The 27,155-nt window shown below is 48.0% G+C and overlaps 1 protein-coding gene across 4 annotated transcripts in view; it reads left to right on the top strand.

Moving 5' to 3' along the window:
* Positions 1 to 27,155, top strand: part of LOC134040772 (collagen alpha-1(XIV) chain-like) — a 63,590-nt gene that overhangs the window by 15,835 nt on the left and 20,600 nt on the right. For all 4 annotated transcript variants that reach the window (XM_062486854.1, XM_062486852.1, XM_062486850.1 and 1 more), the window contains 18 exons: positions 1,165 to 1,323; positions 2,347 to 2,466; positions 3,012 to 3,176; positions 3,426 to 3,587; positions 4,236 to 4,523; positions 6,150 to 6,295; positions 7,105 to 7,234; positions 9,388 to 9,527; positions 9,809 to 9,935; positions 10,485 to 10,624; positions 11,278 to 11,410; positions 11,574 to 11,624; positions 11,821 to 11,963; positions 15,525 to 15,654; positions 17,683 to 17,805; positions 20,368 to 20,517; positions 22,952 to 23,068; positions 26,833 to 26,979. In XM_062486854.1, coding sequence (XP_062342838.1) covers positions 1,165 to 1,323; positions 2,347 to 2,466; positions 3,012 to 3,176; positions 3,426 to 3,587; positions 4,236 to 4,523; positions 6,150 to 6,295; positions 7,105 to 7,234; positions 9,388 to 9,527; positions 9,809 to 9,935; positions 10,485 to 10,624; positions 11,278 to 11,410; positions 11,574 to 11,624; positions 11,821 to 11,963; positions 15,525 to 15,654; positions 17,683 to 17,805; positions 20,368 to 20,517; positions 22,952 to 23,068; positions 26,833 to 26,979 — 2,571 coding nt within the window. The remainder of the gene's footprint in view (positions 1 to 1,164; positions 1,324 to 2,346; positions 2,467 to 3,011; positions 3,177 to 3,425; positions 3,588 to 4,235; positions 4,524 to 6,149; positions 6,296 to 7,104; positions 7,235 to 9,387; positions 9,528 to 9,808; positions 9,936 to 10,484; positions 10,625 to 11,277; positions 11,411 to 11,573; positions 11,625 to 11,820; positions 11,964 to 15,524; positions 15,655 to 17,682; positions 17,806 to 20,367; positions 20,518 to 22,951; positions 23,069 to 26,832; positions 26,980 to 27,155) is intronic.

Raw genomic sequence — 27,155 nt, 5'->3', positions numbered from 1 at the left:
TACAGTACAGCTCTTGTTACTGTATCTAGGTCTGGCCACATACAGCGAGGGATCCTCGGTTCTAACCACTGACATATCAGAACTGTGCACTTCTGATCCCTGATTGGCCGGGTTTCCCAGATTCGTTAAGAAGCTCTTAACGCCAAGAGCTTCTTAGGAGCGTTCTAAGAGCGTTCTTAGAACGCTCCTAAGAAGCTGTTAGCGTTAAGAGCTTCTTAACGAATCTGGGAAACCCGGCCATTATCTGTAGCATTGGATTTATTTGGATCTTTTTGCACCGGCTGAATGAATACAAATCCACCATTACAAACATCCGACTTTCAGTGTGTGTTCTCATCCATCTTTTATGTTTTTGATTCCAATGTGGAGTAGATCAGCGTCTCAGCAGAGCGGTTGAACTCTAACGGTGTGTGTCTCTTACTCCCCAGGGTTAGGGGCGACGGGCCCCAGAGAGGGGTGGTGAGTTGACTGTGTTCTCTCTCAACCAGGGGAACAGGAAACAGTCACCCGGTATCCCAGCGGCTCCAACGAGTCCCGCCCCAGAGCCGCGCGCTGGGAGGATGACTGCGTCCTGTGACGCTCTTTGAACCAGCTCTTGTAATCGTTCCGTCGTCATTTCTCCCCCAGAGCGTCAAAGCTGAGAGCTCGACCTTGTGATGTGAATAAACAGCTACCTCATTATTGAACGGTGTCTTTCCTTACAGTAATAGCTCGATCAAGGAGACGAATCACTTTGGGAATTGTGTAGTTGTGAAGTAAAAAAAATAACAAATAATGTTAAGACCTGAAACACCATGTGTGTTGGACTTGAGCTGCACATCAAACTGGGAGGTGTAGATGTTATAGTGATCTGGTGTTAAGGTTGTTTTCATTGATGAGTGTTTTCCTGCTCTACTTTCTGATGTCATATGGACTTCTGTGCTTCATTCAGTGGTTTTATTGTCTTCTCCCAGTAAGGGGATTCTTCATTTTTAATAATCTGTATGGAAATGTGATATTTTTGTGTGTGTCTGTGTTTGCGTGTGTGTGTACGTGTGTCTGTCATTGTGTATGTCTGTGTTGTTCTATATGTGTATGTATGTATGTATGGGTGTGTCTGTCTGTCGTTGCCTGTGTGTGTCTGTTGCGTGCGTGTGTGCGTGTCATGTGTGCGTGTGTCCTCAGCGGTGGACCTGTTCATGTGTAAGACGCCGGCCATCGCTGACATCGTCATCCTGGTGGACGGCTCCTGGAGCATCGGACGCATCAACTTCCGTCTGGTCCGCAGCTTCCTGGAGCAGCTGGTCAGCGCCTTCAGCGTGGAGTTCGACAAGACCCGCATCGGTGGGTCAGCGCTGGACACACACACACACCAAGCACACACCAAACACATGCTTCATACTGACCACTAACTTTAGCTAACGTGACAAGACCCGCATCGCTGACTCAGCAGTACAGACACATGCCATAGGCTGTGGTCACAGGTGCAGGCCTCCGCCTTCTTTCAATTGGTCAATCAGTTGGAAGCGGCCCATCTGCCGAAAAGGTAATCTCCTTATCAAGTTGTTTGTGCAGAGCGCAGACGTTTAAAATAGTTCAACTTTGGTGAACCCTTTTTCTGATATAAAGTAACCAATCACAACGAAGAGAATACAGAACATTCTGCCAAGTAATAGTCTTTATACATTAGGCATTAAATAGCAAGTACAACATTCAACAGAATACTGTCACCGTCTACCCTGAGCCACTGTCACTTGAGACCACACATAGAGTGTCCAGTGTGGTTCCATGAACATTAAGTTAGTAGATAATAGAGGGTGTGTTTATGTTGAGAGTGAAGTCAATGCGGTCCTAAATAAACGTGTCTGCCTCTATCTCATTGTATGAACTTTGATTTGGAACTGGTCGTGACAGAATCCAAATCAGATCATTCTATTTCTGTTCTTGTTCTCACACTGTGATGGTGTTCTGTTCTTGTGGTTCTCATACTGGAGTGTTCCTCCTGTTTGTGTTCTCATACTGGAGTGTTCCTCCTGTTTGTGTTCTCATACTGGAGTGTTCCTCCTGTTTGTGTTCCCATACTGGAGTGTTCCTCCTGTTTGTGTTCTCATACTGGAGTGTTCCTCCTGTTTGTGTTCCCATACTGGAGTGTTCCTCCTGTTTGTGTTCTCATACTGGAGTCTTCCTCCTGTTTGTGTTCTCATACTGGAGTCTTCCTCCTGTTTGTGTTCTCATACTGGAGTGTTCCTCCTGTTTGTGTTCTCATACTGGAGTGTTCCTCCTGTTTGTGTTCTCATACTGGAGTGTTCCTCCTGTTTGTGTTCTCATACTGGAGTGTTCCTCCTGTTTGTGTTGTGGTGTCGGAAGGGCTGGCCCAGTACAGTGGAGACCCCAGGATAGAGTGGCACCTGAACGCCTTCACCACTAAAGATGCCGTCATCGACGCCGTGAAGAACCTGCCTTACAAGGGAGGGAACACCCTCACAGGTACCTTGATACACTGATGCGTACACACACGTCACACACACACACGCACACACAGAGGTCACATGCATGCAGGGGGTGCACACCCACACATCATGCCGTGGCATGCACACACACGCACACACACATCACAGCGGCCGGCATTGGGGTGAAATCGTAGTTGATTTGACTCTCTTGCTTCACAACGTGTAATAATAACAAAATAGACACCCTTTCTGCTTTATGTTTGATACTTTCTGTTTGTGAATGGAAGTACTCCTGACCTCTATTCTCTTAGGAGTATTAAATTCATTACGGATGTTACTTTATAAAATACTTTTTTTTATTTCGTAACAACAATGCTTTTATGTAATTGATTAATGTAATGGATTCATGTCTTTCATGAGTGTGATTGATTCATGTGGTTGATTCTTCTAATTGACTCACACAATTGTTTCATGTCATCGATTCATGCAAATGAGTTGTGTAAATCCATTCATGGGATTGATTCATGTGACTCATGAATGTGATTCATGCTAGTGATTGGTTGGTGTGATTGACTCCTGCAGGCCTGGCTCTGACCTACATCCTGGAGAACAGCTTCAAGGCTGAGTCCGGGTCCAGGTCCAATGTTCCCAAGATTGGGATCCTGATCACCGACGGCAAGTCTCAGGATGACGTTGGGCCCCCGGCCCAGAGCCTGAGGGATGCTGGGATTGAACTGTTCGCCATCGGTAGGAGGCTGAAGCCCATAGATCCTTTGAGGCCTTCTCAACGTGTCTCAGAGAGAGAGGCATAGCTGTCCTCTGAATGATTTACCTAACGACTGCAAAAGTTACATTTCATTACTTGTGTCAACACTCTTCCTCTCCTCCTCCTCTCCTCCTCCTCTCCTCCTATTTTCCTTCCCTCCTCTCCTCCTCTCCTTCTCCTCTCATTCCCTCCTCTCCTCCTCCTCTCCTCTCCTCCTCCTCTCCGTGAAGGTGTGAAGAATGCAGATGAGAACGAGCTGAAGGCCATCGCCTCTCCTCCTCAGGAGACGCACGTCTACAACGTGGCTGACTTCGCCGTCATGAACTCCATCGTGGAGGGCCTCACCAAGACTGTGTGTGAGCGCGTGGAGCAGCTCGACAAAGTCATCAAAGGTAGATTTTGGCTGTAAACTGTAAGCTGTAAACATATATGGTTGTAAACTTTTCTTTCAACTTGGTTGGAAACTTAACGTTAAACTTGGCTGTAAACTTTACATTAAACTTGGCTGTAAACTTTGAACTCGATTGTAATTGTTGATTTCAACTTGGCTGTAAACTTTAAACATGGCTCTAAACTTGACTTTAAACTTGGCTGTCACCTTTACTTTCAGCTTGCTGTAAACTTTACTGCAGGTTTGTCTGGAGCAGCCTGACAAGGGCCGGGTTTCCCAGATTCGTTAAGAAGCTCTTAACGCTAAGAGCTTCTTAGGAGCGTTCTAAGAGCGTTCTAGAGCGTTCTTAGAACGCTCTTAAGAAGCTCTTAGCGTTAAGAGCTTCTTAACGAATCTGGGAAACCCGGCCAAGGCCAGTTAGGATAGACTAGAATAAGCAATTTACAACTTTACTGTGAACTTTCCAAACCCTTCACAGAAATAGTGGCGTGCACAAGTTTAGAACTCGACTGTAAACTCTGTTTGCATTAGCATCATATTTAGTTAGCATCTTCCTAATCTTCGCCTTTCCCTCCCTCTTCTCTCCCTCTTCTATCCCTTTTTCTCACCTCCCCCTCTTTCCTCCCTGTCCCCCGCCCCCATCCCCTAGGCGACACCGGCCCCGTGACGCCCATCTCCGCCCCCCGCGACCTGGTGACCTCCGAGATCACGGCGCGGAGCTTCCGCGTGAGGTGGACGGCGGCGGCGGGCGTGGTGGAGAAGTACCGCGTGGTGTACTACCCCGCCAGCGGGGGCCAGCCCGAGGAGAAGGTGGTGCCGGGGACGGAGACCACGGTCACGCTCTCCTACCTCAACTCCATCACCGAGTACCAGGTGGCCGTGTTCGCCATCTACGCCAGCTCCGCCAGCGAGGCCCTCAGAGGCAGCGCCACCACACGTGAGTCCAACACCACCGCCAGGCTCGCAAACCAGCGGCTGTCCGGACGTCATCAGCGCCAGTTGTTGTTGTCGATTCTGACGTGCGATGTGTTTGTCGTTGTTGGTTAGCTATACCACGCGTACATGGTGAAGCACGGTTGTTTTTACAGCATGTTTTTACGTATCTGTCTGCAAAAGGCTGGGCGTGCTCTTAATTGGTGTGCCACGTACTGATAGGATGCTGTGGAGGAGGTTTTGAAACATCTGTTCTCTGATTGGTCTCATGCATCCATATGCACTGAAGAGTGTAGCCCTAGTCAGAAAATATGTCCGCAAACATATGATAAAAAACGATTCTGCCAAACTCACTTGTACATGTGGACTGCATTGAAACACATCTCAGTCAGTCTGTAGTGAGAGTGTAAGACTTGAGGTGAATCTTGCTTGTCTATAAACCCGTGTTGGGCTTGGTGGGTTAAGGGTTATTGACAGAGATAAGCTAGCTGTGACGCTCACTGAAACATCTTAATGTTGGACTGACAGAAACACTAACCCTGATCACCTCCTTTTATTTTCTGCTGCACCACCCCTGGATACCGCCTGCCACCTGTGGTGATTCTAATTGGCTCTACAGTGTGTGTGTGTGTGTGTGTGTGTGTGTGTGTGACTTTGCCAGGAGCATGTATGTGTGAACTGTTTTGACACTGTATTCACTCCTCTCAGTGGTGTGTGTGTGTGTGTGAGTGTGTGTGTGTGTGTGTGTGTGGACCAGCCCTCCGGGGCCCAGGCAGGGGCCCTCTTCCTCCAGGCTCCAGACAGCTCTCCTGCCTGATGAATTCCCCTCTCTCTGATGCAAGGGAACACTAAGTACCCAGTTGACCTTGTCTCAAAGTTAATGGGCCTTGTGACTGTCCCCCTACTGTCACTCACAGACACAGACCGACGAGGGGAGGGACCCACACCACACACACACATGCACACACACACACACTCACAGATATACACGGACACACAGACAAATACACACAAACAAACAAATACTAACACATAAATACTCAAACGCGCGCACACTGCACACCCGTACACACACGTACACACACAGAAAACAAAAAAAATGGGGCTACCACTTTGAGATTGTTAAATAGGGGTACATGTAGATGTGTCAAGTAATTTGCTTCTTACTTTCCGTAACGCACCGCAACTCTGGTTCCGTTTTTGTGACAAACTGTTTCGACTAACAGCATGCCAAAGAGATTACAAATAACAGCTACATTGGTGAAGGATTGAGTAACTACTTGCCAATTCCATTAAACACATGGAGTCCGTTGGTTTACTGTTCTGCTTTACTTTCTGAATGCACATTTGTATGTCTCTTTGGAAAAAAACGAATAAAATGTAATATACAGACTCCACTTTACATTTACATTTAGTCATTTAGCAGACGCTCTTATCCAGAGCGACTTACAGTAAGTACAGGGACATTCTCCCCGAGGCAAGTAGGGTGAAGTGCCTTGCCCAAGGACACAACTTCATTGGCACGGCCGGGAATCGAACTGGCAACCTTCAGATTACTAGCCCGCTTCCCTCACCGCTCAGCCACCTTTGACCCTAGTTTCACCCCTGACCCCTGACCCGTGTGTTGCAGTGGCTCTGCCTATGGTGAACGACCTGGAGCTGTTTGACATATCACACAGCAGTATGAGGGCACGCTGGAAGATGGCCGCCGGCGCGTCGGGATACATGATCCTCTACGCCCCTCTGACGGACGAAGACCCCGCAGAGGAGAAGGAGGTGAGAGAGAGGGGAGAGGAAAGGAGAGGAGAAGTGAGGGGGGGGGCTAAAGACGTGAGAGAGAAAGGAGAGGAGAGAGAAGGGGAGGGGAAGCGGTCAGAGAGAGAGAGAGGTGAGAGAGAGTAGAGGTGTGAAAGCGAGTGAGAGATAAGGGGAGTTGGTGTGAGGGCGAAAGAGGAAAAAGAGAGGGAACGAGAGAAGGGCAGGCAGGTGAGAGAGAGAGAGAGCGAGAGAGGAGAGAGGAGAGAGAGAGAGAGAGGAGAGAGAGAGTGAGGAGAGAAAAGGGAAGGTGGGTGGGAGAGAGGTGAGAGAGAGAGGGGGAGAGGTTGTCAGATAGAGGGAGTAAATACATTTTTACACTGTAATATAGGTATATACAGTTGTGAAAGAGATGGTTGGAGGGAGAGGGGGATGAAAGGAAGAGAGGAGAAGGTAACCGGAGGGCAGAGTTGGGTTCCACCCAGCTCGTTAGGACCCATTACTGAATAACTCTCCCTCCAGGCACAGAACCCAGCACTGCCTGTTTGTGAGAGAGAGAGAGAGAGAGAGAGAGAGAGAGAGAGAGAGAGAGAGAGAGAGAGAGAGAGAGAGAGAGAGAGAGAAAGAGAAAGAGAGAAAATAACAGAGATAAAGAGATGAGAGATAGAATGAAAGAATGAGAAAGACGGAGCATGTCTTCTACAGTCAAGTGCCTGTTGTGGTATGTGTTTGCAAAAGAGATAGGTGGGGCACAGCAAGTCTGATACAGTTTGTGTGTGTGTCTTTGTGTCTGTGTGTGTATGTGTGCGTGTGTGTGTGTGTGTGCGCAGGTGAAGGTGGCAGACACGGTGAATGAGGTGGAGCTGGAGGGTCTGACCCCGGAGACAGAGTACACGGTGACAGTGTACGCCATGTACGGAGAAGAGGCCAGCGACCCCATGACCAGCCAGGAGACCACGCGTGAGTCCCACTCACACACACACACACTCTCACACACACACACTCACTCACACATGCACGTACACAAACACGTGCATTCACAATACACACACATGCACTCGCACACACATACACACGTACACATTCATGCAAATCCCACACATACGGACACACTCACATGCACGCAGACACGTGTGCCCACATGTACACACAAATGCCCTCACGTCAGTGGAGATTTTAGACTCTTTTTAGGGGTGCTCAAGCACACCTACATTTCATCTCAGCACCCCTAAAAGTTATAATAATAAAAATTTAAAAATGAGGATTGTTTATTATCATTTGATGCTGGTAGTTCATGAAGAAAGGGACTTTCTTAGTTTTCTCATTCATACAATATTTTGCCTAATAATAAATAAATGTATTAATTGTTATCCAGTAAAATTTGTGATTTATTAGCAAGGGGGTTTAACACTTTTGCAAGGCACTCTATCCATGTCACATTCTCATTGGGGCCTGAGCACCCCTAAAGGTCTGATCCTATAATCTACCCTGCCTCACATGCATGTATACATTCATGCACACACGCATATGCACACACATGCACACGCACCACACACAGACACACCTACACATGGGCACACACACGGAACACACATGCACACACATGAACACGCACCACACACAGACACACCTACACATGGGCACACACACGGAACACACACATGCACACACATGAACACGGGGATGTTAAGTGTATCCCTGCTCCCACGCCCACACATCATATTATTTAATTAGCAATCAGATACAGCAGATTTACTATCTCTGCACCTTGAAAACATGGCACCAGGCCCTGTCTGTCATGCCCTGACACACACACACACACACACACACACTCAAACACACACTCAAACACACACTCGTGACCTGGCAGGCTGTCTGGGCAAGCCACGACACCTAGGCACAGTCAGGTCTGCTGCCAACACAGTTGCACGGCACGGATGCGTTTCAGAGAGTTCCTTTACGTGCTTCAGTTTGGTGTTGAAGTTTGAGCTCAGTTCCTGTCCACATGTGCTCTGTAATAAGACCTCTGTTACCCGGGTTAACCACGCTCCTGGCTGCGTTTATGTTCGGAAACAACAAAAAACTATTTGGGCTTTAAGTAAACCAGAAATAATGTTGTGAAATTAATCAAATACGGCCAGCCAAAGATGTTTTAGGTCAAAGTTCTCCTTGAGCAAAAAAAATAAATAATGTTCTTCCGGTGAAGCCAGAGTCCCCATGACTCCTCTCACCCCCCCTCTTCTACTCCTCTCACCACCCCTCCTCCTCTCACCACCCCTCCTCCTCTCACCCCCCCTCTTCTACTCCTCTCACCACCCCTCCTCCTCTCACCCCCCCTCTTCTACTCCTCTCACCACCCCTCCTCCTCTCACCCCCCCTCTTCTACTCCTCTCACCACCCCTCCTCCTCTCACCCCCCCTCTTCTACTCCTCTCACCACCCCTCCTCCTCTCACCCCCCCTCTTCTACTCCTCTCACCACCCCTCCTCCTCTCACCCCCCCTCTTCTACTCCTCTCACCCCCCCTCTTCTACTCCTCTCACCCCCCCTCTTCCTCTCACCCCCCCTCTTCTACTCCTCTCACCACCCCTCCTCCTCTCACCACCCCTCCTCCTCTCACCCCCCCTCTTCTACTCCTCTCACCCCCCCTCCTCCTCTCACCACCCCTCCTCCTCTCACCCCCCCTCTTCTACTCCTCTCACCCCCCCTCCTCCTCTCACCACCCCTCCTCCTCTCACCCCCCCTCCTCCTCTCACCACCCCTCCTCCTCTCACCCCCCCTCTTCTACTCCTCTCACCACCCCTCCTCCTCTCACCCCCCCTCTTCTACTCCTCTCACCCCCCCGCCTCCTCTCACCCCCCTCTTCTACTCCTCTCACCCCCCCTCCTCCTCTCACCCCCCCTCCTCCTCTCACCCCCCTCTTATACTCCTCTCGCCCCCCCACAACTCCCCCCCCCCCACCCCCCAAGGGAGTGACAGCTAACAACAAGAGTGAAGAAGGGTGAGGGGAGGGTGTAGGAGAATAATTAATGTTCCTGTAATATAGTACTGTATATTTACACTCTGCTTCACCCCTGCTATCCTCCTCTCCCCCCCCCCCCTCCTCCTCCCCCAGTCCCTCTCATCCCGGCCAGGAACCTGCGTTTCTCCGAGGTCACCCACAGCTCCGCCCGCCTGAGCTGGGTCGCCGCTTCCCAGAAGGCCAAGGGCTACCGCATCATGTACGTCAAGACCAGCGGCGTGCAGACCAATGAGGTAAGAGAACTGGGACAGCTCCCGGCCAATAGCTCCTCAGGGAACTGTCATCCCCGAGTGTTCCAGGGGAACGACGGGTTCTAGAATGTGCCAGCTTTTTCTTATACAGTAAGCAACAAGTTTCCTCTCAGGCACCAACATGCAAACCTAAAAATCAGTTTCCCTCCAGTTTCGAGAACGATTCTACACAAGTAGATAGAGAAGAGACATTTTTTTTACCTGGTGATCTATTTCCTTGCTGAGCTTTAACCCTTTCCTGTCATGTGACCATGTGACCCTAGCTGGAGGTCGGCCGTGTGACCACGCAGTTGCTAAGGAACCTGACATCCCTGACAGAGTACACGGTGGCCATCTTTGCTCTGTATGATGAGGGCCAGGCCGAGCCCCTGACCGAAAGCTTCACCACCAGTAAGACACTCCTAGTTAGTTAGTCAGCTAGATAAATAGTCAGCTAGATAAATAGTCATCTAGATAGGTAGTCAACTAGATAAATAGTCAGCTAGATAAATAGTCAGCTAGATAAATAGTCAGCTAGATAAATAGTCAGCTAGATAGGTAGATAGGTAGTCAGCTATGTAGGTACTAAGTCATCTAGACAGTTAGTCATTCAGTCAGTCATAGACAGTCAGTCAGATACTCAGTCAGTTAGTTGGTTAAAAAAAATCTGCCATTCATTCAGTCAGTCAGTAAGATCTGTCATTCAGTCAGCTAGTCAACTAGTTAGGTCAGTCAGCTATTTAGTTAGTCATCAGTGAGATATGCTAGTCAGTCAGATACTTGATTTGTTATATAATTTGCTAATTAGTTAGTTAGTTAGTTAGATTTGATAAGAAAACTACAACATACGCTAGTACTCTGCTGGTCTAGTAGGCTTCTAGTCCAGTGAGTATGCTAATACCCATGTGTTCCTATCTGTGTGTGTGTGTGTGTGTGTGCCTATCTGTGTGTGTGTTGCAGAGACTGTTCCGGAGCCTGTGGACCTGAGGAGCAGTGAGGTGTCCACAGACAGCTTCAGGGTCTCCTGGCAGCATGCAGCCTCTGACGTGGTCTTCTACAAGCTCATCTGGAGCCTGGCTGAGGGAGGGGACACCAAGGAGGTGAGGGTGGGGCTCTGGGCGAGCAGACGGGGGTGTGCATGTGTGTGTGTGGGGAGGCAGGGTGGAGGTTTATGTGTGTGTGTGTATATAGCGCGCGTGTTTGTGTAGTGGCTGTATGGCTTTTATAGAGATTTGTCCGTCAACTCTTGTGAGGGATGACAGTGTCTGTTCTTTGTCTGTCTGTCTGCCTGCCTGTCTGTCTCTCTGCATGCCTGCATGTCTGTCTGTCTGATGCATGTCTACCAGTGTTGATCAGTTAGACTCTTATTTCATCAGCGTATGTGCTTGTCTCTCTCTGTTTGTTCGCACGCAGTTGAGATAATTGCCAATCACTGCAGCCCTGTGTCTGTCTGCCTCTCTGGAGAAATGAACCGGCCAGCAGCGTTCCTCCTGTTGACTACTGATAGAAATCTCTCTCTCCCTCCCTCCCTCCCTCCCTCCCTCCCTCCCTTCCTTCCCTCTCCTCTCCTCTCGCTCTCTCTCCCCTTCCTTCCCTCCTCATCTCCCTCCCTTCCCTCTCCTCTCGCTCTCTCTCCCCTTCCTTCCCTCCTCATCTCCCTCCCTTCCCTCTCCTCTCGCTCTCTCTCCCCTTCCTTCCCTCCTCATCTCCCTCTCCCCCTCCCTCCCTCCCTCCCTGCCTCCCTCCCTCCCAGGTGATGGTGGATGGGGATGTGAACAGCTACGTGCTGACAGGGCTGAGGTCGTGGACAGAGTACGAGGTGTCTCTGTCTGCTGTGTACAGAGACGAGGCGGAGAGTGACTCCGTCTCCATCATAGAGTCCACAGGTACGGCCAGCGCTCCCTAAAGGGACAGTCCACTCTAAATATAAGGACAAGCTCACTCAGTATGAACTCCTTAAATCCTAGAGAGAGCTCTTTTGCATTACCATTGTATTCGTTATTTAGTTATCACTCATTTATTTATATGCACTCACTGTTTTGCCCGTAGTGAGAAAAACCACCACCACCACTGTGAAGACCACCAGCACAGCGAAAGCAGGTAACTGTTCCCTGTTTCCTTCACTCTACATTGTGGCCTCCACCCACTCCCTCTCCTCCCCTAACCCTTCAGTCCCTCTCTCCCTTGCCACCTCCCTCCTCTTCCACCCCCGCTTCCCCCGCTACCCTTCACCCCTTGCTTCCTCCACCTCTCCTCCCCGCCTCCTTCTTCCCCTCCTCCCTCCTCCTCCCCCCAGTGTCCAGGTTTGCGGTGCGGGACCTGCGGCTGAGTGACCAGACCACCTTCAGCATGCTGGTCTCCTGGGAGATGCAGGACCCCAACGTGAGGAACTACCGCCTCTCCTACACCACGGCCAGCCGCAACCGTGCCGAGGAGACGGTGAGACCTTTGACCTCTAACCTTTAACCTTCACCCCCTTCCCTGACACTTTACTGTACTCGGGACAGCTAAACCACACTAGAGCTTTTGACTGCAGGTCAGGAGGTTGTAGGTTCAAGATGTTGCCTTGGATGGAATTGCTGCTAAATGAACACGTCAAGAATATTGAAAAGGTTTTAGGAGGCTAGTTGTGGTTTCTGAAATAGGAAGAAATGGAAATCAAATGGCCATAACATCCCTCAAGCTACCGATGCATACACCATTACCCTGGGTTTAAACCATGGAGGGTTTCATGATGTACATGAGGTTTAAAGTAGCCTATCAGATACAGTGCCATACCAGGTGTCATAAAATTGCTTAAACAGGTATAACAGCTGTAACAGCTATGCTGGTACAAACCCACAGCTACATCGTTCATGTTACCTAACGTGGAACTAAAAGTAGGATGACTTTTAAAAACATTTGATTGGAACTGGACTTGGAACAGTCACCTGTAGGTTCACATTTAGTCATTTAGCAGACGCTCTTATCCACATCAAATCAAATGTATTTGTATAGCCCTTTTTACACGCAAGCATGTCACAGAGGGCTTATCCAGAGGTTCACCATGTTATTTCTGTACAAGCTGTCAGCCCCACACCCAGGAGACAGCTGTCTTCAGCCCCACACCCAGGAGACAGCTGTCTTCAGCCCCACACCCAGGAGACAGCTGTCTTCAGCCCCACACCCAGGGGACAGCTGTCTTCAGCCCCACACCCAGGGGACAGCTGTCTTTAGCCCCACACCCAGGAGACAGCTGTCTTCAGCCCCACACCCAGGGGACAGCTGTCTTCAGCCCCACACCCAGGGGACAGCTGTCTTTAGCCCCACACCCAGGAGACAGCTGTCTTCAGCCCCACACCCAGGGGACAGCTGTCTTTAGCCCCACACCCAGGAGACAGCTGTCTTCAGCCCCACACCCAGGGGACAGCTGTCTTTAGCCCCACACCCAGGAGACAGCTGTCTTCAGCCCCACACCCAGGGGACAGCTGTCTTTAGCCCCACACCCAGGAGACAGCTGTCTTCAGCTTGACTACGGGGAGAAGGAGGATCCAAGATGTTGACTGAGGGCAGTTCTTGTACTTGGGAGCCCTTAAATACCCTGTTTCATTCTTTTGGTTCTATTAAAACTGAACCCCAAACACAATTTGGCAGCCAGAATTGAACTGTAAATAGTTAATGAGAAAATGTTTGATTCCGAAAAAGAAAAAAATACAGAACGCACAGAATTAAATCCTCTTTGAGGTGGGTGTGGCCTGGGTGTGGATGTGGGTGTGTCTGTGGGTGTGCCCTGTAGGGGTGTGGCCTGGGTGTGGATGTGGGTGTGTCTGTGCCCTGTAGGGGTGTGGCCTGGGTGTGGATGTGGCCTGTGTGGTGCGGATTGCATGTGGTGTGGCCTGTGTGTATCAGTGGGTGTGGCCTGGGTGTGGGTGTGGCCTGGGTGTGGCCTGGCGGTAGCTGCTATATCTGTCTTGCAGAGGGGGCGGGGGGGGGGGGCAATTTACCACTCGCGTAGGCTTTCAGATGCCAAAAAGAAAGACCTCCATCAAACCTACGTGGAGTTCAGAACTCCACTTTGCCACTAAGAGCAGCAAAGATCAATATCATGTCTTCTGTAAGCTCTGTCGCATTGATATAGACGTGAGTAGTAAGGGAAAGGGGCTTTAGAGCGGCATGCCTGTGCTAGGCAACGGCACAAGGATAATGCTAGTTCTTCCGGGCACTCTTCCTTAACATCATTTTTTGCTCCGAACACAACAACAGCTGATGATAAAACAACCGCTGCTGAGCTGACCAAATAATATATTTTTATTCCTTTTACAATTGAAATAGTTTGGGGAATGGTACTGTCTTATTTTCTTATTTATCTTTTGACTAAACTTGTCTGACCAAAGACACAGAAAATAACAGAAAATCAGTGCACTTGTATTGAAGTCCTCCTTTTGTCCTCCTTCTTGACCCTTTGTCCTCCTTCTTGGACCCAAGTGTCCTCCTTTTCAGGGTCATGCTTCTGGTCACCCTAATAATGTGGTTCACCAAGTACTTCAGAAAAGAAACTGAGGTGTCCCATACAGGTGTACTATTAATATATAAGTAACTAACAACGATAATGTGGTACAAGAAAAAAGAATGTGGTAACATCGTTTCAGTGAGTGAAGATTCATTTTGGAATCTAAAAAGTGCCTCTCTCGAAAACGAAACACGCTGGGAGGCAAAAGGTTAGCAAAAAAATGTCATGGTTGCTCTTTAGTCCTTTGGGCTGCGGTTTAAACTAAAAGTTAAATACATGCAGATATTTATCCTTTTTTGGAGCGAGCGGGAGGGCGATTTGAGTGGAGCGGGATGCAATCTGCGTTGAGCGCTGAGCGATGATGAGCGGAACGGCTTGGGGTGAACAACTCTGCGAGCGAGGAGCGGGAATTCTCAGCGCTGCACTCCGCTCGTATGCTCTGGTACATACTGTAGCATGTCGTCAAGACGACGCACGCGGTCTGTTCCGCCGTTCTCCCCGACACACAGAGGCTAGACTGCACACGCTCGGAATGCACCTGGAACAAGAGGAGAGGGGGAGGGAGAGAGAGTGAGGGAGCAGGTTTGAGGGAGAGAGAGAATGAGGTTTCGAGAGACAGATATGTAGAAAGAAGGAGACAAGAGGAAGAGACAGGAAGACGGTAGGGAGAGAGAAGAAAAGGAGAGAGAGAAGGAGAAAGGAGGTGTTGAAAGAGAGAGTGCGAGATTGGTTGCAGACAGGTAGACGACAGCTATCAGAGTTAATTCTGCAATTAGATAGCTGAGTGAGGAGAGCCTGGAGTTAACCCACTGGTGGATCTTCTCTCCCAGATACCTCACACACAATTAACCCGCTCCGCCCTCAAGACCATACTGGTACACGGCATCTTTTATGACTTTATTACTTTACACCAACCAATTTTAGGTAGCTATATAGGTGTCAATCCCGACTTCAAGCCTCTGGGATATATACGTCCTGTGTTTAGATTGGTGAAACGGAAAATGATTTAAATGATTTTCAGGCACGTGGAATGAGCAGGATTTGATTGAGAGGCAAAACTTTTATCAAAGCTGTTCGCCTTGCTAATACCTGTGCAGCAAATTCGGTCAGATCAATATTTTATGAAAGTCTTTTTTTTAATACAGACTGACTGACATATCGTACAATTCCAATTAAAATTGCAATTATGTGCTTAAGGGTCAACTTGAAATGTCCTTAATCGTTGTCTATGTTCGTGTGCGTGTGTATGTTTGCGTGCATTCCTGTGTGAGTGTGCGTGCATGTGTGTGTGTATCTGTGTCTGCGAAGGTGTGCATGTGTGTGTGTGCGCTGTACGCATGTGTGTGTGAGTGCGTTTGTGTACGGTGTGTGCATAAGTGTGTGTATACTGTGTGTGAGTGCGTGCGTGTATACTGTGTGTGAGTGCGTGCGTGTACTGAATGTGTATGTGTGTGCGTGTACTATATGTGTGTGTGTACTGTACGTGTACTAAATGTAGTTGTGTGTTGTAGAGGACGGTTCCCAGTGGACAGAGCAGTCTGCTGCTCCAGCCGTTGCTGTCGGACACAGAGTACCAGGTAACCGTGGTGCCGGTGTACGCAGATGGCGAGGGACCCCCTGTCACACGCATGGGACGCACACGTGAGTCCCACCTCTCACCTCGGCTGACCTCGTCTGACCTTCCCCTCAGTAGTGGAAGCGTGGTGTCTAGCCATGTGGCTGGTGAACGGGCTGGCTTTCTCAGCGCTCATCAGGCAAGGACCGGCCAGCAGGCAGGAAGACAGGCAAGGAAGCATATAAACAGGCAGACAGGCAGACAGACAGACAGACAGACAGACAGACAGACAGACAGAAAGGCTGACAGACAGACAGACAGACAGACAGACAGAAAGGCTGACAGACAGATAGACAGACAGAAAGGCTGACAGACAGACAGACAGACAGACAGACAGATAGACAGACAGATAGACAGACAGAAAGGCTGACAGACAGATAGACAGACAGACAGACAGACAGAAAGGCTGACAGGAAGACGGATAGGCAGGCAGACAGAGAGGCAGACATGCTGACAGACAGACAGATTACATTGTCGAAACTCTGAATGATTTCCAGAAATATCTCTCGGAAGCAAGGACCATCTATTCATTCCAAAACCAACATCCCAAGGAGAGTGCTGGTCCGCCTACGGTGATAATGTAAAGGAACAAAACGTCTATAGGCTCTAAACCAACACGAAGAGACTTTACATCCTTCATGTTCCTCAGACGCCCGTCTAGATGATTACAAAGCTAGATGTGGAGCACTCACTCTGAGAATGACAGACTCTGGACACCTCTCAGTGATAGATTACCATCCCATACACACACACACATACACACCCAAAGGATGAAAAATGAGGTGATTTCTCACAGGGGAATAGAAACAGGCAAAAGCATTATTGTAGCAAGAGGGAAGAACAGTTCTACTTGCACAACTCTAGTTATACTACCGATAACTCTATACTAATGATAACTCTATGCTGATGGTAACTCTAGTTATACTAACGATAACTCTATACTAATGATAACTCTATGCTGATGGTAACTCTAGTTATACTAACGATAACTCTATACTAATGATAACTCTATGCTGATGGTAACTCTAGTTATACTAACGATAACTCTATACTAATGATAACTCTATGCTGATGGTAACTCTAGTTATACTAATGATAACTCTATGCTGATGGTAACTCTAGTTATACTAATGATAACTCTATGCTGATGGTAACTCTAGTTATACTAATGATAACTCTATGCTGATGGTAACTCTAGTTATACTAACGATAACTCTATACTAATGATAACTCTATACTAATGATAACTCTATACTAATGGTAACTCTACTTATACCAATGATAACTACATTGATTGTAGCCTTAGGTTCACTAATGCTAACTGTACTGATGGTAACTCTAGTTATACTAATGATAACTTCATACTGATAATAGCTTTAGGTGTACTGTTGGTAACTCTGTACTGTTGGTGTCTCTGGTTATACTATTGAGTCTTTAGAGTTCTATGCCTTTGTGTGACTCATTAAAGTCTCGTGGGTTTACAGTAGCATGGCCATGGATTGTTGCTTATTTAATTTTAAAACTCCCAAATGTAACTTCTCCTCTTGGACGAGAGAGGAGGGGAGAAGACTGAGTCATGTACTTGATCATCTATGATTCATGACTTAATTAAATGTTGACATTAATCCGTCCTCTGTCTTTCTCTCTCGCTGCTCCCTCCCTCCCTCCCACCCTCCCTCTCTCCCTCCCTCCCTCCCTCCCTCCCTTCCTTCCTTCCTTCCTTCCTTCCTTCCTTCCTTCCTTCCTTCCTTCCTTCCTTCCCTCCCTCCCTCCCTCCCTCCCTCCCTCCCTCCCTCACTCACTCACTCACTCCTTCCTTCCCTCCCTTCCTTCCTTCCTTCCTTCCTTCCTGCCCTCCCTCCCTCCCTCCCTCCTTCCCTCCCTCCCTCCCTCCCTCCCTCCTTCCCTCCCTCCCTCCCTCCCTCCCTCCCTCCCTTCCTTCCTTCCTTCCTTCCCTCCCTCCCTCCCTCCCTCCCTCCTTCCCTCCCTCCCTCCCTCCCTCCCTCCCTGTGTGTGTCACCCTCTCCCTCCTGTCTCTCTTGCTCCCTCTGCAGTGCCCCTGTCGGCCCCCAGGAACTTGAGGGTATCAGAGGAGTGGTATAACCGCTTCCGCATCACCTGGGACATCCCCCCCTCTCCCACCATGGGCTACAGAGTCGTATACCAGCCCACCTCTGGTAGCCAACGCACACACACACAGACACACACACATTCTCATGTTCACACACACACTGTCTCTCTCACACACACGCTCTCTCTCACACACTCACACACTCTCACACTAGGGGTGGGCGGTATACCGGTATGAACGCGAATACCGGTATTGTGTTGTGCTATCACAATATATTAATAAATGTATTAAATATTAAGTGTTTCTGTTTGGTATAAAATACAAGTAAGTGATACTGCCTAGCGGGCTAGTTCAAATTTGTATCTTTTACAAAAAAAAAAAGAAATGCATGCAGCATGCATGCATTGTCCCAGCCAATGAAAGTCAACAAACAAGCTAGCGCAACTCCGAGGAAGCAAACCTTCATATGAGTATACTACTTTTGTTGGCAAGTGTAAACAAGCGTTAATGATGTCTGAAAATAAAGCCAGTGGGGTTGATTTGCCGGACGAATTGGTAAAAAAGGGGGCCTCTTCTGTCGTTTGGAAATTGTTTATCCGACATCGACCAACAAACACTACTCTGTAATTTGTGTCGTCGAATTGTGCTAGCCAAAGGTGGAAACTACTACGGTGGCCCTGAAGTGCAAATCACACCCGCTAACATGAGTGCATCTCCCAAATGAAAACACTCCCCCCAAATACGAGTCAACTCCCCCCAAATAGGATGACTTGCTCACCTCCCCCCAATACAAAGACAAGCTCCCCGAAATGGGAAACAACATTTTCATTTGGGGGATGCACTCATGTTAGTGGGTGTGATTTGCACTTCAGGGCCACCGTAGGAAACACTAGCAATCTTTTTCACCACCTGAAAGCCGTGCATGTGCTCGAAAATGAATCTACCAGAATGCGTTTGACAAATCCAATGCCAAGTTGGTTAGAATTGTGAAATGTTTATTGTGTATGTAATTGAGTATTCAGCCATGTAATAATTGTTTATAGGTATTGTTTATAGGTTTATAGGTAAGGAGTCAGGTGGCTGAGCGGTTGGAGAATCAGGCTAGTAATCAGAAGGTCGCTGGTTTGATTCCCGGCCGCGCAAAATGACATTGTGTCCTTGGGCAAGGCACTTCACCCTATTTGCCTCGGGGGGAATGTCCCTGTACTTACTGTAAGTCGCTCTGGATAAGAGCGTCTTCTAAATGTAAATGTAGGTAGAGCTAACTCACTACTAATATTTAACAGAGTTTTCTTGAGACCCCATAAACGTAGGCTACTGTTGAACGCGTAGGCTACTGAGAAGTCGCTCTTCCGTGGCAATTAAACACTGCAAAATTTGGAAAACTCATGTGACACACCGGAGTTACCCAATGCAAATCCATCCGAGTGCGGTAGATTAGTCGCTGCAGTGCGGATTGCATTGTCATGACATTTTAAGAATAACTAATATATTGTGATATATACCGAGACCGTCAGTGCTTACGAATTATACCGTGATAAACATTTTAGGCCATATCGCCCAGCCCTATCTCACACACAAATATGCTCTCTATGTTTCTCTCACCCACTCTCTTTCTATCTTTCACACACATGCTCTCTCTCTCACACACACACTCTCACCGTGTATCTTGTATTTTTCCATGAACCACACACACATCCCTACACACACATTCCTTCAAGCCTTCTACTGTGTTACAGGTCATGTTAAACTTCAGTCAATACTCTGAAAATCAATGAAGGGTAAAATGTGATCCTTATCCTAGAGACAGTGTGTGTGTGTGTTATAGAGGGCATATCTTGCCGGTGTACTGTATCTACTGATGGTCATGCTCTGTGTACAGAACAGCTGGGGTCGTAACCTTTGGTCTAGATAATGGAGAGTGTGGGTGTTGAACTCTCTACCTCTTTTAGACTTCAGTCGTCTAAAACTGGCTGTAGCCTAAAGGCTTATCCATGGCGTTAGTGAACCATTGAGCCTTCCCTCTCCTCCCCTCCCCTCTCCTCTCCTCTCCTCTCCTCTCCTCTCCTCTCCTCCCCTCCTTACTCCTCTCCTCCCCTCCTTACTTCTCTTCTCTCTCCTCTCCTCCCCTCCCCTCCCCTCCCCTCTCCTCTCCTCTCCTCTCCGCTCTGCTCTGCTCTGCTCCTCCCCTCCCCTCCCCTTCCCTTCCCCTCCCCTCTCCTCTCTTCTCCCCTCCTCACTCCTCTCCCCTCCTTACTCCTCTCCTCTTCTCTCTCCTCCACTCCTCTCCCTCCCCCTATCTTCTCTCTCCTCCCCTCTCCTCCCCTCCCCTCCACTCCACTCCACTCCCCTCTCTTCTCCCCTCCTCACTCCTCTCCCCTCCTTACTCCTCTCCTCTTCTCTCTCCTCCACTTCTCTCCCTCCCCCATCTTCTCTCCCGTCTCCTCCCCTCCCCTCCCCTCCCCTCTCCTCTCCTCTCCTCTCCTCTCCTCTCCTCTCCTCCCCTCCCCTCCCCTCCCCTCCCCTCCCCTCCCCTCCCCTCCCCTCCCCTCTCTTCTCCCCTCCTCACTCCTCTCCCCTCCTTACTCCTCTTCTCTCTCCTCCACTCCTCTCCCTCCCCCATCTTCTCTCTCCTCCCCCCTCCTCTCACTCCTTCCCCCCTCCCCAGCCCCAGGTCCAGCTCTGGAGACGTTTGTGGGGGAGGACGTGAACACCATGCTGATCCTGAACCTGCTGAGTGGAACAGACTACAGCGTCAAGGTCATCGCCTCCTACACCACGGGCTCCAGCGAGGCTCTGTCCGGCAGGGCCAGGACCTGTGAGTACCAGCCCAGGACAGGAGACACACACAGGAAACACACCCTATCTTGTGGTTAGACATACCCCAGACCAGTGAGCTTAGTAGAGCACAGTAGAGCACAGTAGAGCACAGTAGAGTAAAGTAGAGTGTTCATACAAACCCGAGTCCTGTCCAACCCAGTGGAGAACAATAACATATGATAGAATACAGGATGGACAGTCCATTATCTTGTGTTCATACATACCCTGGACTTGTGAGTTCATCACTGTGTACTAGTACAATCCAGTATAGTCCAGCATAGTATGGTGCAGGACAGTATAGTAGAGTACAGTATACTGTATTATAGTACACACAAGACTTGCGAGTAGAGCCCATTGGAGACGGGTAAAGTGTAGTATTTTATTAGCATGCTGCTGCTGCTGGCTGTGTTGATATCCACTCAAGGTAGTGTGTGTGTGTGTGTGTGTGTGTGTGGTAGCTTACTTAGTACTATAGTTACCTGTCTGTTAACTCTTTAGAGTGATGACTGAAGTGACTAAGGGCCTCATGTACGTACATCCGTACAAACGTAGCGTTATTAGCGCCATGGCCAATCCACAGACTGCGCACGCTGTGATACTTCAGTTTACGTTTTATTTACGAAACCTGCAGGTCATCGGGTAATCAGCACCTTTTCCCGCCCACTATACCGTACATTGCGAGCATTTAAACGCGCAATTGAATGGGCCTCATTCTCTCTTTCTATCATGGATCAGCCACCAAAGTCAAAACAGTGATGACTGTTTGAAATGATCCTGATGCCAATATTTGTAATGTAGCGAGGAGTTTAACAACTGCTGGAATGGAATGTGACTGATGAGTCGGAGATTCGATGTAATCTTTGACTGTAATATTAACTTACGTAACTGTAATATTGCATGGCTGCTTAATCTGTAACGCGTAATGATTTTGTGTTCACTCAACTCAAAAAGTGTGATCCTTGTGGCAAAAATCCTTTGGCCTATGTCTTCGTCTTGCTCGAGTTACAGCTGCCATTTCACCAGGAGGCATATGCGCATCCTGGTTTACGCCTGCTTTTACTGTAACAGGCGGAGAATTTTCACCGCAAAATAGAGGTGCGCTTTCACAGGCGGTTTTTGTACATACCGTGGAATACATAATTAGGTGCACTTTACGCATCCCCTCCCATCTCTTTATGGGAAACTCCCACTTTCCCCTTGACCCTCCCGTGAATGCATATGCATGACACGGAAAAGCGCAATTTGCCATTTTCAGTTCCCGCGACAGGCAGTCTGCGCTTTTACCTCAGTGCGGCATGTTTGTACATACCTCGCCATGCTTTTGCGCGCAAATTGCGAAACAAATACGCATGAAGTGGGCGCAAAAGCGTTAGTACATGAAGCCCTCAATGTGTGTCTGTTCTTTTGTCAGTTTGTCAGCCTGCCTGCCTGCCTGCCTGCCTGTTTGTCTGTGTACTGCCTGCCTGCTTGTCTGTATGTCTCTGCCTGTCTGTCTGATGTGGCTAGGATAGCTTTTTCATTCTACACTAAAGTCATATTTCCCTCTACGACGTAGCATGTGTGTGTGGGGGGGGGACGTTGTGTAATCAAGGCTTTGGTTTCCCCATGAATATGATAGGAAAGTCACATGATGCATGACAATGAAGATGAAAGGGTAGAGAGCATGGAGGACAGGCAGGTCAAGTCATTAGCATGTTGACATCCCACAAGGAAGGAGATGGATGGAGGGAGTGAGAGAGGGAGGGAGGAACAGAGTGTGCTCATTTCACCACTCGTTAAATCATCCTCTGGTGCGGTCTGACATACGGAAGACAAATTTGCAAGAATTCACTCAAAATAACAAGTGTGTGTTAAGTTGGTAACTCTCCCAGGAATATATTAGGCAGGGTAATTAATGGAGTAAAACGCATACATACATTTATTTCGTTTACGTAAATATATGTGAGGGAATGTAGTCGTTTCCCCAGGCCGGTACAGGAAGTATGGGCTCACCTAATAATAATTTCATTAAATATGCATGTGTAGGTTACAGAGGACGGAACGCCATATGTCCTGCATTCTGAGTTCTAAAACATATGCTGTGTGTTTGCTAGACGTGAGTCTCATTATAATGGATCAAATATGCTAAAATGTGTTTTTTGAATGGTTTGTGAACAAACTGGACGATACTGCGGTGAGAGTGTTTGCGGTGTTTGCGAACTAACTCAAGGCAGCCGACAAGCCTTCTCTCGTTGAAACATTGGACTAACTGTGCACAAACCCTAACCTTAACCCTAACCTTGACATGTAGCTGCATTTAGGAGTTTGAGTTAATCGTTGATAATCTAGGATGACTGATGTCTTTCTGTTTGTGTCAGGGTGTCTGGAGACACTGCTAACCATATCTTTGTGACTCTATCTCTCTTTACTTCTTTATCACCCTCCCTCCCCAGTGCACCTGGGGGTGACCAACCTGAGTGTGTACCAGGTGAGGATGACCAGCATGTGTGCCCAGTGGCAGCCTCACCGCCACGCCACCCTGTACCGAGTGGTCATCGAGTCACTGCTCAGTGAGTACTCACCTCCACACACACACTCACACATTTACATTTAGTCATTTAGCAGACGCTCTTATCCAGAGCGACTTACAGTTAGTCAGGGACATCCCCCCAGAGGCAAGTAGGGTGAAGTGCCTTGCCCAAGGACACAACGTCATTTAGCACAGCTGGGGAATCGAACCGGCAACCTTATGATTGGTAGCCCGATTCCCTAACCGCTCAGCCATCTGACCCCCTGACACATACAAACACACACACAAACACACACACTGAACAACAATCATACATACTCATGCAAACACACATTCTCAAACACACATACTCACACACACATCCTCACACAATAAACATTTGCATGCACACAGCAAAACATCTTAAAGGGATCCAGCACGGGGATTTATGCATTAATGTTCATTCCGTCTCTGTTGGGTCCCTGCCAGGGATCACAGAAGAATCCTGCTTCACTTCATACACACTCACACACACACACACACACACCCTGACACACTCACCGTGCCCCCTGCAGGCCTGTTGGGTCCCCTGCCAGGAGTGTAATCCCAGACTAGGATTACACTGGGATTAGAGGCAGAGGAAGGACTGAGACCACAGATATTATCATACGCAGACGCCACAACGCATCAGCATCCGCTTTTAGTAGGGTGTCACGGTGTGTGCGTGTTTAAGAGTGTGTGAGTGCGTGTGTGTGTGCGTGTTTAAGAGTGTGGGAGTGTGTGTGTGTTTAAGAGTGTGTGAGTGCGTGTGTGTGTGTGTGGGTGCTTCAGCAAGTGAAGACAAATTTGGTTTGCTGATGCGTACCCCACAGAGTATGAATTGAATTATATTCCATTTGGAGTCTTAGAAAGAGGGAGAAAGGAGAGATAGAGAGTGTGTGTGTGTGTGTGTGCACAAGCGCGCTCGTGCCCAGTTTTTACATTTAATAAGATAGAACGCAAAAGGTCAGAAGACGACAGTCTTTATGCCGTCAGCGCAAAAGTGCCTTTTACACATCTCCCTCAGATGAAGAAAGTCAAGTGTGTGGGGACAAGATAAACTTGTTCGCTCAATGACAGTGATTACAGCTGATTGGTCAATTTAGGAATTTAGAATGAGAGAGAGGAACCGGACTACTTTATGACTGAACTGTGCTCTGCTGCTAGCTAGAGAGTAACGAGGAACCTCAGTCAAACAGACCCATTATTAGGTGCGTTCTGAAGAATGAAAAAAGAAACCTGGGAGTCAGGTGGCTGAGCGGTGAGGGAATCGGGCTAGTAATCCAAAGGTTGCCAGTTCGATTCCCGGTCATGCCAACTGACGTTGTGTTCTTGGGCAAGGCACTTCACCCTACTTGCCTCGGGGGGAATGTCCCTGTACTTACTGTAAGTCGCTCTGGATAAGAGCGTCTGCTAAATGACTAAATGTAATGTAAAACAATTTTATTCTGGGAGAAGCATTTTTTTCTCCCTTTTTCTTTCTGCCGCTAATGCGTAATTATCACTTCAGAGACCTCCAACCAACTGTCAACGTGGGTGGCAGCCTGGAAATGAATCCGCAAGTTTCTTTCAAAGTCTCAGTATATCAGGGCTCTGGTCTTACCACAGCTACTGGAGTCTGTCTTGTCTGTATTCAAGGCGTTTTCATACCTCCAAAATGGAAAGTACGTAGAGGAACCAGGTGTCATTCATGCGTGTTCCTTTGGGGGAGGGTCCACTTGTGTTTTTCCAGTAGGGAAATGCTTTCTTATATATGGTTTACGCTTTTAAAACATTTTATCAGTCGAGTGAACTCTTATTAGTAAATGATTATTGTTTAAACGATGAATTTATGTCGAAAAGAATGAAGACCCACAAATCCGATCTTCAACTTCATGCGCTGACTCTTTTTCACTCAACATTCAATGATTCATTCCAATATGGCACACAGATAGCAAAGTTCAAAGTAAATCCTCCTGATCATTACAGTATCGTGTAACTTCCACATTCACGCTACTTCACAAACTACAACACACACCCAGAGCTCGATGAGAGGCAGTTAGGGACAGTATTCAGGGTGACCCAGCACATCTACAGTACACATGTTCTTTTTCTCTCACGCACACCTAAGACACCAAAGTCAATCACACATGAATCGGAAAACCACACCCATGTACAAGTGAAATGCTTTTACACACAAACAACTGGGAAATACACTCACGCATACTGAAAGGCCTTGTGAAGACTATTTAAAGGTTTCACAAATCTAGAGTAAAGTGTGATCATGTAACAATTACAATGCTCTCGTACTGTGAAAACCTTTTTACGAAGCAAATAGGAAAGTGTTCACAGTTACGTTTGGAAAAAAAACGATTTTCGATGGAAGCCATTCATTATGGTGTACGAGAGGATTTCAGTAAACATGGAAGGCTTTTCAGTTACCAGACGCTGGTTGAGAACTGAGTGCTCATCTCGTTATACAGGTGAACGATTCAACTGTGTATGTTAAAGCTCATGTTTGTGTGTGTGTGTGGTTTTCAGTACAGTATGTGAATGAGTTTGGTTTCGTATGTGTGTAAGGCCAGACGACTGTGTTTGTCTCCGGCTGTAAAACGATTAGATTGGATGGTCATTAATATCTGACTCCAATTCAGAAATGTGCGTATACTGTCACCTGTAACCTTGAGCGCTAAACGATCAATGACATGAAACTCGGACGTAGGCGAGAATCGTATGCTTGATCGGGGTACCGACCTTAAAGTATGCTTATTCACTAATCAGCCATTTATCTCTACTATTGATATGGACTTAATCACAATCACAGTATGCAAACTGACCCCCAGTGGCTACGGTATTACCTTCGGAGCATGGAAAGTCCACTGTAAGTGACTCAGAGGCCTTAAGTTAAAACCTACTTTGAAAGTGTATGTCTATAAATAGTAATAGCCGTATCAATCCATCTAGCTCAAGGTTTTCACCTCCTTAGTGCTAGAGATACCCACCAGGAGAAACAGTAACTTTAAATGCACAATTCAAGTTTATTATCTAAATAGTAAGATAATCAATATGAAATAATAATGACATTTATCAATACAAAACATACCTCCAGAGTAATCGTTAACGAAGGTAATCACAATGAAACTAGGCGCCTAACGCACCAGAGCTTGTATAGTAAACAAAACTCAAAATGATTGGTGTAGTTTGGCCATGATAGTTTCAGAGTCCTCCTCAGTCCACCTTCCTCTTCAACTGTTGAGACCACCTCTCCAGTGGTTTGTGCTAGAAGGTGTGACAGCATTTAACATGACTGTCCCTTTGGTGCAATTGAACGAAGGTTTGTCATGAAAAAGATGATGTCTGGCAGCATGAGTTCAAGAAGCCCACCCACCTCCACCAGCTATACCCTGAGGAGAATGTGTGTGGCCATGTTTATGCATTGTTGGTGTACACTCACTCTCTACTCTGTAGGGAAATTATCCTTTGCGCAGGGTGACATTTTAGAAAATCCCTTTCATAATGACTCGCAATTATAATCCTCTCCTTCTCTCTGCACTCTCCTCTTTTCTGCTGTCCTCTGCTCTCCTGTCCTCTGCTCCCCTCCCTCCTTTGCCCTCCTTTTCTCTACTCTCCTCCCCTCCCCTCTATTCCTTTACCTCTCCTCTTCTCCCCTCCCCTCTGCTCTCCTGTCCTCTGCTCCCCTCCCTCCTTTGCCCTCCTTTTCTCTACTCTCCTCCCCTCCCCTCTATTCCTTTACCTCTCCTCTTCTCCCCTCCCCTCTGCTCCTCTTCTCTCCTCTTCTCCTTCCAGATGGGCAGAAGCAGGAGAAGACCCTGGGTGGAGGAGCTAACCGTCACTGCTTCAGTGACCTGAAGGCTAACACTCAGTACAAGATCAGCGTGTACGCTCAGCTGCAGGACTCAGAGGGCCCCGCCGTCACCGCCATAGAGAAGACCTGTAGGTCATGCACACACACACACACACACACATACCAGAGGCGTGCACACTTGTGCACACATAGACACACATGAACGCAAGCACAGGCACAAACAAACAGTCATACGCACCCAAGCACGCACACATGCACAGACAAAGGTGCGAAGATACACACACACGTGCATGCACACATACAC

This window comes from Osmerus eperlanus, chromosome 20 (assembly GCF_963692335.1).
Source record: "Osmerus eperlanus chromosome 20, fOsmEpe2.1, whole genome shotgun sequence".
NCBI lineage: Eukaryota > Metazoa > Chordata > Actinopteri > Osmeriformes > Osmeridae > Osmerus > Osmerus eperlanus.
Note: the sequence above shows the minus strand (reverse complement) of the source record. Positions and strands in the feature narration are given on the sequence as shown.